This window comes from Triticum dicoccoides, chromosome 1A, assembly GCF_002162155.2.
Source record: "Triticum dicoccoides isolate Atlit2015 ecotype Zavitan chromosome 1A, WEW_v2.0, whole genome shotgun sequence".
Classification (NCBI taxonomy): Eukaryota; Viridiplantae; Streptophyta; class Magnoliopsida; order Poales; family Poaceae; genus Triticum; species Triticum dicoccoides.
Window position 1 is genome coordinate 74,801,084 of NC_041380.1, and position 13,530 is coordinate 74,814,613.

The 13,530-nt window shown below is 50.2% G+C and overlaps 1 protein-coding gene and 1 pseudogene across 1 annotated transcript; both read right to left on the minus strand.

Annotated features, from left to right (window-relative positions):
• Positions 1 to 623: 623 nt before the first annotated feature.
• LOC119364041 (histone H4) lies at positions 624 to 1,126 on the minus strand. The gene has a single exon (XM_037629442.1). It carries the CDS (start codon positions 1,052 to 1,054, stop codon positions 743 to 745), a length of 312 nt encoding a protein of 103 aa, XP_037485339.1. The 5' UTR covers positions 1,055 to 1,126; the 3' UTR covers positions 624 to 742.
• A 3,357-nt stretch (positions 1,127 to 4,483) lies between these two features.
• The window catches only part of LOC119351742, a 143,097-nt pseudogene continuing 134,050 nt past the window's right edge, over positions 4,484 to 13,530 (minus strand).

Below are 13,530 nucleotides of genomic sequence, written 5' to 3' on the forward strand. Positions count from 1 at the left end.
TATAATACAGTAAACACATGAAGTAAGAACTGATCTGATCTTTCTAATTATTCTGTAACTAAACTCCCCTAATCTAGGGCATCATATGATATTAGGAAAATGAAGATGGAGAATTATGTTGATAAGCTAGTTAATATAAACTGAAGGATTAAGTTGTTGCTGCCACTGCCAAAATGTATGATGCAACAGATGAAGTATTACTGCACTAACATAAAAAAGAACAGCAGAGATTGAGCAAGTGACACTTCTGATTAACAAGAATCACATGATGATTTGCACCGAGCAAGTGGCATGGCAAATCAATCTAGAAAACGATGAAATGCAGACTAATCCCAATCTCAATTACACACATTGTTGCAACATACAAGGATCATAAATGGTGCCCGGTACAAATGCGTCAGATCAAATAGCAGAAACGGATCAAACGATGTTGGTGATTCGGCCATACACAATTGTTCGGCAAGCAAGTACGATCCGTCAGGGTGTCCTGGTAAAAGAATGGCAAAGCAATCCAACTCCCAAGCGCACACAATTTCACATCGCAGGAGAAAGAACAAACTATACATTAACAGAGATGCAGCAGAACAAAATCAGAGACACGTTGTTTCTCGAGACAAGCTCCATTTCCAGCAACACATGCGAATAGCTTTGTTCCACGATTCAGTTCGAACTACAGGAGCAAATAGAGAACTAAACAAGCCGCTGTTCTATCAAGCTTTTGGGATCTGCAGGGGGGGACAGCCTAGCCGCCGAAGCCGTAGAGGGTGCGGCCCTGGCGCTTGAGGGCGTAGACGACGTCCATGGCGGTGACGGTCTTGCGGCGGGCGTGCTCGGTGTAGGTGACGGCGTCGCGGATGACGTTCTCGAGGAAGATCTTGAGCACGCCGCGGGTCTCCTCGTAGATGAGCCCCGAGATGCGCTTCACGCCGCCCCGGCGAGCCAGGCGCCTGATGGCCGGCTTGGTGATGCCCTGGATGTTGTCGCGCAGCACCTTCCGGTGGCGCTTGGCGCCGCCCTTGCCGAGCCCCTTGCCTCCCTTGCCGCGCCCGGACATGGCTGACGCTCTCTCCTTGGTTCGAGCGGCGAGCGGATGGAGGTCGAGGAGCGGTGGTGAATTTGTTTTGTGGTTTGCCGGAGGTGGGGAGGGGATTTTTAAGGTAGGCGAGAGGTGGGAGGAGGCATGCTGCTGCCGTTCGATGCAGATGGAATGCATGATTGAGATTGCGATCCGGGGAAGAGACGCCGCGGATCGATCACGTGGCGGGAGGCTCCCATCGCTGGGTCAGAGGTGCGCCCGCCGGCTCCAAAGTTTTGGGCTGTGGGCGCCAATGGTGCCAACTGAGAATGGGCACGGGAGGGGAGTCTGTGACGTCGTTTTTACCAGAATATTGTTTTTCTTTTGCGGGGTAGAATATTGTTTTTCTAAGCAAAGGTAGCTCCACAAACTTTCCTTGACTAGGCAACCTAGTTCTAGGGACAAAAGAATTTTTGAAAAATGAAAAGTAAATCGGCATTGCAATTTTTATGGACCCGGATATGCTGGGAACGTCAGATTTGTAGCCCGTTCGAAATGAACAAATCGGTACCGATGGAAAGATCAGCCTAGCGAAGGAAAACGTTCGATCTGAGAGCATCTCCACTTGTTTGCCCCCCAGTGCATCCCGCGATTACGTTTTGGCCTATGCGCCGGTGGGTTTTTTGCCCTGGGGACGATCCAGTCCCTAGCCGCGCCCCAAGTTTCGGTCTCAAGACACACATAAATTTAAACTTGTCTTTTCCGCTACAAAAAAATGCCACAAGTTCGGCGATCTGCCACACTTCGACGATCAAACATACACGAAAAGTTCGGCGTTCAAAGAAAGGACGCGTAGACAAAGGAATGCATCAAACGACGGGCTCCTCCGGCGTGGGACTGGCCGCTGTCGGCGTGCTCGGCGTCGGCATGGCATCTATGCTGTTAGAGTTGTGTCGAATATTGTGTACAAGATAGGTTACAGTTGGACTCTGAGTAGTATTGTGTTTAGATAGGATATGGAGTCGCGTCCTAATAGGACACTTGTATCCTAGGCCTCTCATATATAGCGGGGGTAGACACGCGATGTAACCTGTGCCAACATAATAGCACTGGAACGCAGGGGAAGCCGGCGGCATGTGCCAGTGTCCAGGGCGACCGGATGCGGTATTATAGCGATGTCATGGAGAGGAGCGCCCATAGTCAGGCCCCGGAGATATTGCCATATCGATGAACCTCGTTAACAAATCTCGATGTCGTGCTCGTGTGATTGCTTGGTCCTCGGATAATCGACGGTATGCCTCGAATTTATTCTAACAAATAGTATCATGAGCTAAGCTATTCAGAGGCCATGGATTATTGATTTGGAGGAAGGTACGTGTGTGACGGCTCGACGTGCGGCGATCTTGGATTGATCGGGCGAGCATAGAGGCAGCGGCGGCGACGTGTCGCGCAGGTCGGGCAGGCAGCAGGTCGATCGATCTATCGACGGGCGCTGGCTGCGGAGGCCAAAGGCGCGTGCTGGGCACCGGCCCAGCTGGCAGAAGCCGCAAGGCTGCAGTCGGTGAGACACGGACCAAGCGGCGGATCGTGCTGGATCCAGTCGCGTATAGCTGCAGGCAAGAGCAATCAGAACCGGATTTGGTTTGGATAAAAAGAGGACCGAGTCCTCACGTGACACGACGAGAAGCAACAGATCCAATCAGCGGAGAGCAAATCCATCAGATTGAACAGGGGCAACGCATCCATTGGAAAGCAAGAGGTTTTGGCAAAGCAATTACTAGCATTGAAGTTGAGCCTGGGAGCTAATACACGTGAGTACAAGAAGGATTTTTGGTAGGAATTTGCTACTGGTGCATCTTGTGTACTCGAGCACGTGTTGGAAGCTTGGATATTTTTTCGCAAGGTCAGACATACAAAAGACTAAGGTGCCAACGGGTACCACGTTTAAGGTGGAGAAGTTCACGGAACTGAAAACCTTGGGTTATGGTAGACAAGAGTGAAAAATTTGTTGGCACAACAGAGATGCTTGAAGGCGTTGCGGGAAGTCAATTCAACGAAGATGGAATTATCATGTGATGGATGAAGATTCGCGGAAGACGATTTGGGAGCCTCGAGTGTGTCTACAGTCGAACGAGTTCGGCTGGGTCGGACTGGACAGTCTGACGGGATCGACGCAAGTCGGTTGATACAGAAGACGGTGGTGGGATCAGCGACGACATAGGTGCGTGATGCTGATGGTGACCGACTTCTGGGGCGTGGAAACACGTGGCGCAGACCCTGAGGGCTTGTGCGGCTTCGACAAGACTATGGTGTGGGATTGATTCAAGGTGGTGTATACACAGAGCTTGAAGTCGATGAGGCGCAGGGGTGGACTGATCATCTACCATGGAGTCATGTTGAAGGTGGAGCTGGATTGAGGGGCTACGGCGTAAGTCGACGGGGTCGAAGCCTATTCAGCGGGAAAAAGCGAGGGACACGTAATTCGGACTGGAGCCCAGTGGTCTAATGGAAGCGTGAAACTCGTCATCGGTTGGTGATGATCGGTGGTACTCTGCAGTGGGAGTTGAGTGGTGTGAGTTCGCGACTCTTGAGACTCGACCGGGACAACGGAGGCTTGACGCGGTAATAGCGGCGAGGCGTGCGGTACGCACGGGACATGGAGACGGGTCAAGGCTCTGGTGGTCATACATGTGGTGAGACAAATATGAATTTGACTCAGGATGACTACAAGCAACGGTGAAATTCCTCCAAGTTTCAGACAGACGGTCAAGAAAGGAGCGGTGATGTTGAGTTCAGGTAACTCTTATGTGTGACACCCAATATGTGAGTTGTTCACTTTCACGCAGGTCAGTGATCAGTGTGTGCTGACGTTGGACTGATACTCTGGAAGTTGGGAGCACCTAGAGTAACAAGGAACTTAATTTTGCTCGAGCGTTGACTGTGCTCAAGAAAAGAAGGGACTACAAGTTGCAGGTGGAGTCACATGGAGTCTTTGGAGTAGCAGCGGTACTCATGGGATAAGCTCAAGTCCAATGTACATGGAAGTTTGACGCATTGACAAATTCAGGGTGGTGGAGAATATTCGCCAAGGTGGAGTTTGTTAGAGTTGTGTCGAATATTGTGTACAAGGTAGGTTACAGTTGGACTCTGAGTAGTATTGTGTTTAGATAGGATATGGAGTCATGTCCTAATAGGACACTTGTATCCTAGGCCTCTCATATATAGCGGGGGTAGACACACGATGTAACCTATGCCAACATAATAGCACCGGAATGCAGGGGAAGCCGGCGGCATGTGTCGGTGTCCAGGGCGACCCGATGCGGTATTGTAGCGGTGTCATGGAGAGGAGCGCCCATAGTCAGGCCCCGGGGATGTAGCCATATCGGTGAACCTCGTTAACAAATCTCGGTGTCGTGCTCGTGTGATTGTTTGGTCCTCGGATGATCGACGGTAGGCCTCGGATTTATTTTAACATATGCTCGGGCTGGTCGGCGTCGGCGTGGCTTCTGTGCTCGGCGTCGGCGTCGGTGTGACTTCATCGCTCGGGCTGGTTGGCGTCGGCGTGGCTTCTGTGCTCGGCGTCGGCGTCGGCGTGACTTCATCGCTTGGGCTGGGCACCGGCGTTGGGGTCGGCGTGGGCGTAGGCACGGTGGTCGAAGGCATCTGGTTCAAGATGAGGCCACGCTCCGCCAGGTACCACGCCTTGACCTGCTCGTCCATCGTCGACATGTCCGCCCCATCAAGAACGCCAGGTCGGTGTTCCTCTTCTTCACGGCGATGTTGGTCTGGAGTAGGTCGAGCTTCACATCCTGCTTCGTCATCAACACCGACCACTGCGCGTCGGATTTCTCCTCCCTCTTTGTGGCGTTGTTCTTGGCGTCGACGATGCACTGCTCGATCGATGATTGCAGCCACTCATCAGCCGGTGTTGCGTCCCTCGCCGTCTTGGCTCTTTTGTTGCCATCAGGGCGCCCATCCGCCGCCCCCGGGGCGGGCGCGTCCGGCTTGTACGTTTCTTTGGTCTTGGCGAGGATGAGTCGGACATCACTCCACTTCTCGCACGACTCGATCCGGGAGAACACGTGAAGGAACTTGAGCTCTTGGTCCCTGTTGTCTTAGCGGTACATGTTGAATATCTGAACCATCTGCGCAGCCGAAGAACAAGCGTCGGCGACGTACATAGTGAAAGAAGTGAGCCGGCGGCTGTACATACCTGACCCTCGACGTGGGCGTCGCTTTCTGGGCGAGCCGTGATCTCCTCGACGACCCCATGCCATCTGTTGCATGCCGCCTGGACGATCGCCCAATGGTTCGACATGGCCATTTCGCCGCGCTGCATGTGGATGGTGGCGAAGTAGGGGTCGACCAGCTTGTGCTCATCGAACGCCTATTTGATCTGTCTCTAGTACGTGTCGGCGTTCTGGTTCGCGCCAGTGATCGGGTCGATGCTGACGGTCTTCCATGCTTCCGCGAGGCACTCATCTTCTTTGAACGTCCACTTGACGCGCGGCTCGTCCGACCCGGCATTGCCCCCCCTGCTTCTTCTTTCTCCCTTTCCATACCGGTGCGGGCTCCATCTCCTCCTCCTCTTCCTTCTCCACCTCCTCGACATTGTCGAGCTCACCGTCCATGTCGACGGCGGTGCCCATTGTGTCATCTTGCGCGCGGAACCCGGGGTAGGAGGCGGCAGCGACCGAGCCGCTTCTGATGATCTCGTTCATGTCGACCTTGGTCGGGCCGGGGTTACCGAAATGTGGCGCCGAGGCTTGTGAGAAGGGTAGGGCGCCCCGGTGCAGAGGCGGCGTCGGCGAGGCTGAGTAAGCCGGCGATGAGTAGTTGTACTGGGTGTGGAGGCTGGCGAACACGGGCGAGGGAGTGCACTGGTCGGGGTTCAGACCGGAGGGTGAGGCACATGGTGGCGCGCCATGTGGGAAGGTGCTGTTGGGGTTGAATCCACCATGCGCGTCGCTGTCGGAATAGTTGTTGGGTTCTATGGTAGGGTGCATCGACTGTAAATTAAAATTCCTACGCGTAGAACAACCAAGAACATGCTACGGGAGATGGATCACAGTTTGTCACCACTAGACGCGCAGTGCCGTGTAGCGGAAAAAGAGTTGGGGGCAGCGTGTCCGCGTGGATCGTCTCCTCCTCATCCGATCTCCCTCGTACAGTCGGTTGTCGGTCTCACGTACAGGTTCGCTGGAGCGGCGCAAGTGCACTACCTCTAACAGTATCCGCGCGTGCAGGAGGAACATCGTGCGGCAGACTGCTAGGTCCGATCACACAACCAGCGGACGAGTGGAGGTGTCTATTCGCAACACATGCAAACCCTAGTGACAGCGCCGAAGCGATCAACCGCATGAGTGTGCCGCACCCCACTTTATATAGGCGTCCATCGCGGGCTCAATACTTGGGCCTCGCACAGACCCTAAAGCCCATAAGTCTACTCGGCCACAATCCAAATACAACTTGGATCACATCCGACCAGTGTCCTCAGATCCGACCTCGTAGGTTCCTTCCCTTAAGCGCGCGACCCCTTAGGTTCAAGCAGGCTTGGTCGTAGTTCGGATCACCTCCGAACTGCACAGTTGGTAGCGGCCTCTAGCAAGGCATGCCGAACACCAAACAGACTATGAAGCTGGTTAGGCGAACCTGTACATCATACTTCCATTCCTTTTACCACACGATATATGTTGTCGGGCTCAAGGTGAGTTTGTCATCCTTGTGCTAGCCCGACCTCTTTCTCGTTCTAGTGATGCCGACCATAAAATGGATTATCTCATAATCCTTGTCGCATGGCCATGCTTATCTTGGTCGGATCACATGAGGGGCCCAGAGTATATCTCTCCTGATCGGAGGGGCAAATCCCATCTTGCTCGACCATGTCTCGCAGCATGGGTCTGGACAAGCCTGAAACCTACCTTTGTAACTACCCAGTCACGGAGTAGTGTTTGGTTGGCCCAAAGCAAGTCTGTTACCATCCCGAGTACATGCGCCAGCTCAGGTCTTAGGACATAGAACGTATGTTGTACTAGAGACTGACAAATGACATATCGCTGCGTCTCATAGTTGGGTCTGTCCGACTCGGACCTTATCTCGACTCGGATCTGACTACGTTGAACCCGACCAGATCCTTCCAAGTCCATATTATCCGGTTAGCATCCAATGCTCCATGGCTAGTGAGACCAAGCCATCGACCGTGTCATATATTAGTCTAGTTGGCTGCGCGTCCACACAGCCCTTTCGACTAGGGACCTTTTAGGACAGTCATCATACAATGCATAGTCCCACAAACAAGTCATGTACTGGATGATACACATCATTGATAATGTCCAAGGACTATCTTTATTCATAAACACATAGGAAATATCATCATACATGATTGCATCTAGGGCATATCTCCAACAGTCTCCCACTTGCACTAGAGTCAATCAAATAGACATCGAATGCCCATAGCTCTAACGTGCCCCTCATGCTTGGGTTGTGGAAGCGGCTTAGTCAACGGATCCGCAACGTTTGCATCCGTGTGAATTTTGCATAACTCTACATCACCACTCTTTACAATCTTTCGTATCAGGTGATATTTCCGATCTATGTGTCTGACCTTGTGGTGATTCCTCGGCTCCTTGGCTTAGCGATGGCACCAGAATTATCACAATAAAGGTCCAACGGTTTTACCGAGGCTGGGAAAATACCAAGATCATCCAAAAAGTTCCGGATCCAAACACCTTCCTTTGCAGCTTCACAAGCCGCAATGTATTCGGCTTCTGTAGTAGAATCGGCCACTGTATCTTGCTTGGAACTCATCCAGCTCACTGCTCCTCCGTTCATGACGTACGCGAATCCGGACTGTGATCGACAATCATCTCTATCGGTTTGGAAACTAGCATCGGCGTAACCCCTTACGACGAGCTCTTCCTCACCTCCATAAACTAGGAACATCTCTTTAGTCCTTTTTAGGTACTTCAAAATAGTCTTTACCGCTGCCCAGTGACTCTCACCTGGGTTGGCCTGGTATCTACTTGTTAGGCTTATTGCAAAAGCAACATCGGGCCGTGTACATATCATGGCATACATGATGGATCCGATTGTCGAGGCAAACGGAATCCTGCTCATCCTGCTTCACTCATCAGATGTCGAAGGACTCTGAATCTCGCTTAGCCTTATACCATGTGAGAGTGGCAAGAACCCTTTATTTGCCTCACTCATGTTGAACCGCTTCAACACTTTATCTATGTACGTGCTCTGGCTTAAGCCGAGCAGCCTCCTCGATCTATCTCTATAGATCTTGATGCCTAAAATGTAAATTGCCTCACCAAGGTCCTTCATTGAAAACTTGCCATTCAATGACTCCTTGACCGAGTTTAGCATCGAAATATCATTTCCGATCAGTAGTATGTCATCCACATACAAGATCAAAAACACAATCGAGCTCCCACTTAACTACTTGTATAAACAAGCGTCCTCATCGCTTTTGATGAAACCAAGACCAGTGACGACCTCATCAAAACGAATGTTCCAACTCCGATATGTTTGCCTCAACCCATAAATGGATCTCTTGAGCTTGCATACCTTACTAGTGCTAGTCGGATCGACAAAACCCTCAGGCTGTATCATATACACGTCCTCGGTTAATTTTCCGTTAAGGAAAGCTGTCTTGACATCCATCTGCCACATCTCATAATCGAAATATGCAGCTATAGCTAGTACAATCCTCACCGACTTTAGCATCGCTACCGGTGAGTAAGTCTCGTCGTAGTCAATTCCTTGAACTTGTCCATAACCCTTAGAGACAAGTCGAGCTTTGTGGATCTGAACATTTCCATCCACATCGGTTTTCTTCTTAAAGACCCATTTGCAACCAATGGCTGTTACGCCAGGCGGCGGATCAACCAAGTCCCAGACTTGATTCTCCTCCATGGACTTTAACTCGGATCTCATGGCCTCTAACCATGCCTCAGAATTCGGGCTCACCATCGCTTCCGCATACGTGGTTGGCTCGTCGCTTTCTAGCAACAATACATCATGCACTCTGTGCAATCTTTCTGACCTCTGTGGTTCTGGTGCCGCTTCCACTACAGATTCCCTGACTGACTCCGGTATGATCCCATCACCCGCCGAGCCGTCCTCGAGTGGTACTCGAATTTCTTAGAGTCGGACCGTCCTCCCACTGGCCTCCCGACTGAGAAACTCTTTCTCAAGGAAAACCCCGTTCCAAGCAACAAACACTTTGTTCTCTTCCCGGTTGTAGAAGCTATATCCCAAGGTTTCCCTCGGATATCCCATGAATATGCATTTGTTCGACTTGGGTGTAAGCTTGTCTGACATAAGTCGCTTGACAAATGCTTCACAACCCCAAATCTTTAGAAAAGACAAACTGGGAGCCTTCCCGGTCCACATCTCATGTGCTGTCTTATCTACTGATTTTGATGGTACCCTGTTAAGTGTGAAAGATGCAGTTTCTAGAGCGTATCCCCAGAATGACAAGGGTAAATCCGATTTGCTCATCATAGATCGAACCATGTCCAAAAAGGTATGGTTCCTCCGTTCTGATACACCATTTTTGTATGGCGTACTCGGAGGTGTGAGCTGAGGTACTATACCTCTGCTTTTCAGATGATCATCAAACTGCTGGCTCATGTACTCACCTCCACAATCAGATCGTAGAAGTTTTATAGTCTTGTCGAGCTGATTCTCAACCTTGTTTGAAACTCTTTGAACTTTTCAAAAGTCTCCGACTTGTGCCTCATCAAATAGATATATCCATATCTACTCAAGTTGTCGGTAAAAGTCACGAAGTGCTGATAGCCACCTCTGGCAGTTGTGCTCATTGGTCCACACACATCATCGTGTATCAGTTCCAATAGCTAGGATGTCCTCTCACAACTCTTTGCAAAAGGAGACTTAGTCATCTTACTGAGAAAGCATGATTCACATGTCTCGAACGATCCAAAGTCGGTCAAAGTTTGGAGTCCATCATCATGGAGCTTCTTCATGCGTTTCAGACTAATGTGTCCAAGCCGGCAATGCCAGAAGTATGTCGGATTTATCTCATTAGGCTTATGCCTCTTGACATTCACGTTATAGACCGGTTCCTATTCTAGATTCAATATAAATAACCCATCAATAATGGGTTCATAGCCGTGGAACATACCATTCAAATAAATCGAACAACCATTGTCCTTTAAATTGAATTCATAACCCTGACTCATCAAGCATGAGGCAGAAATAATGTTCCGACTAAGTGCAGGAATGTAATAACAATTATTCAATTCCAAAATAAATCCAGAAGGAAGCTGGAGCTGCATCATGCCGACCTCCAACGCAGCAACTCTTGCTTTGTTGCCGACCCTGATGTCAATCTCCCCTTGTGCTGCACACCTAGTTCTTACCATCCCCTGCATCGATTTGCAAATGTGAACAACTGATCCGGTATCAAATACCCAAGAGCTGCTAGGTATGTCAGCAAGGTAAATGTCTATAACATATGCAACAAGTGTACCTTTGCCTGAAGCGGCATTCCCGGCCTTCTTGCCATGCTTTGCAAGCCACTTGCTACAGTTCCTCTTCCAGTGACTAGTTTCCTTACAATGATAGCAAATGGTCTTTGAGTCCGGTCCAGACTTCGGTACAGCGACAGAGGTTACTGTCTCCGTGCCCTTTGCCTTAGCCTTTTTCTTGGACCAACTCTTCTTGAACTTAGCCGATTTCTGCACCATCAACACTTGATGCGTGCCTTTCTTAATATCCTGCTCTGCCACTTTGAGCATCCCATGAAATTCAGTGAGCTTCTTATCCATGCCATGCATATGATAGTTAGAGATGAACGTCCCATAGATGGGCGGAAGAGAACCTAGAACTGCATCAGTAGCCAGCTCATCCAAGAGTGGGAAGCCCAACCGATCAAAAGCTTGCACATATCCAACCATCTTGATCACATGCGGGCTCAGTGGATCACCTTCCTTCATCTTACAATCGATCAAGGATCGCCAGATGTTGAACCTTTTGGTCCTAGCCTACACCTGAAACATGCTCTTGAGACTCTCGATCATATCGAAAGCCCCAACGTCTTCGAAATGCTGCTGCAAATCGGGCTCCATACAAGCCAGCATGAGGCAGCTGATCTCGTTTGATTCATCAACGAGTTTCTGGTAGGCATTCTTGGTTGTGGTACTAGCATTATCGGCAGGTTCCTCTGGAAGCGGATCCTCTAGAACATGTTCCTTTTTATCATGCTTGGGAACAATTCTCAAATTTCTATACCAGGTGGTAAAGTTTGTTGCATTCAGTTTATCCTTTTCCAGAGTTGATTTCAATGCAAAGTTGGGTTGAGCAGGTGGTGCCATTGATCTACAACAGAAAAATATGCAATCACTAAGCAATGTGTTTATGTAGAGTAATACTAGCCTTAAACAGAAATACTCCCACTGAAGTCAGCATCCCTCCGCAAACTCTGAGTGATTCAGGATCCGACTAGCACATGCGACTAGTGAGCCTTAGCATCACCGCTAGACAACATGCCTATCCGGTAAGCAACTCCTTTCTAATCGTATCTCTATACAACTCCTGTCGGTCGGGTAGGTATCTCATACCCCGGCTCCCAACCTCTTTTGCCACAAGGCCCAAAACCGTTTTGATAGCCTTGTCAAGTTAACCTAATGCAGTGCATGTCCGTGTCCGACACGGACCCTTCAGTTCAAGCACACCTAGCAGCACCCCAATTTTATGAGCCCACTACTAGACGTACTTGACGTGCGAAGGTGCAACATCGGAAATGGCAATTTACTTGGTATTCATGAGGGATCTTTCTACCATTCTAACATGCATAGAAACAAAGAAGCATAACAATCACAAGTAAAACATATATTGTGAAATAGTATGGCTCCTTCATGGATGTTCTTCCAGGTCGGCTCCAACTCCGATGACCATCTAGAAACTCCATCTTGTTTGTCACGCCGGGCCGCCAAGCCGCCAACCTGATCTCTATTATCCAACTACTACAACTAGTAATGAATTTTACATAGAGTCATAAGTCGACACACAGGTTGTTATACAATATAATGACAGCACCTTGGCTCCTGCCGGCTGACAAACATGACACACAGGCCATGTATAATTTACACACATGCATCACATACACATGAGCCATACTATTCACATCAAACCCTGCAAAATAAAGTTATGCATAGAATCGCATTCTACCGGTTTGAGTGATCGCGTATGAAATACAAGGCGCCGAATTCCGATCACGCCAAATACTCTGATCTGACCGATCTTATCGATCATCGCGAGCCCGAGTCGGATTTATGTTCCACTGTTAACCCCGATGGCGGATACCGACCAGTAGGGGTAGGTTGTGTCACGACCTCATCGACTCCGATCATCAGAAAACATAGCCTCAACGATCCCCATGTGCAGTCGATCACATAAACCATGCACATAGCCGATCTCATCAACGACAACAGATCTCATCTATCCCCTCCACATATCTAATATGCATACGATCTGAATCCAAATCCTATAGCAGAGGCTCTGATACCACTGTTGGGTTCTACGATAGGGTGTGTCGACTGCAAATTAAAATTCCTACGTGCAGAACAACCAAGAACATGCTACGGAAGATGGATCACAGTCTGTTACCACTAGACGCGCAGTGCCGTGTAGCGGAAGAAGAGTTGGGGCCAGCGCGTTCGCGTGGATCGTCTCCTCCTCGTACGATCTCCCTCGTACAGCCGGTCGTCGGTCTCACGTACATGTTCGCCGGAGCGGCGCAAGTGTACCACCTCTAACGGTATCCGCGCGTGCAGGAGGAACGTCGTGCGGCAGACTGCTAGGTCCGATCACACAACCGGCGGCGAGTGGAGTGATGGGGAATGTAGTAATTTCAAAAAAATTCCTATGCACATGCAAGATCATGGTGATGCACAACAACGAGAGGGGAGAGTATTGTCCACGTACCCTCGTAGACCGAAAGTGGAAGCGTTAGCACAACGTGGTTGATGTAGTCGTACGTCTTCTCGATCCGACCGATCAAGTACCGAACGCATGGCACCTTCGAGTTCAGCACACGTTCAGCCCGATGATGTTCCTCGAACTCCGATCCAGCCGAGTGTTGAGGGAGAGTTTCGTCAGCACGACGGCGTGGTGACGATCTTGATGTTCTACCGACGTAGGGCTTCGCCTAAGCACCGCTACAGTATTATCGAGGTGGACTATGGTGGAGGGGGCACCGCACATGGCTAAAAGATCAACTTGATCAATTGTTGTGTCTATGGGGTGCCCCTGCCCCCGTATATAAAGGAGCAAGTGGGGGTGTGGCCGGCCAAGGAGGAGGCGCACCAGGAGGAGTCCTACTCCCACCGGGAGTAGGACTCCCCCCTTTTCCTAGTTGGATTAGGACTTGGGAGGGGAAAGAGTGGAGGAGAAGAAGGAAGGGGGGCGCCGCCCCCCTCTCCTTGTCCTATTCGGACTGGGGGGGAGGGCGTGCGGCCAAGCCCTAGCTGCTTCTCCTCTCT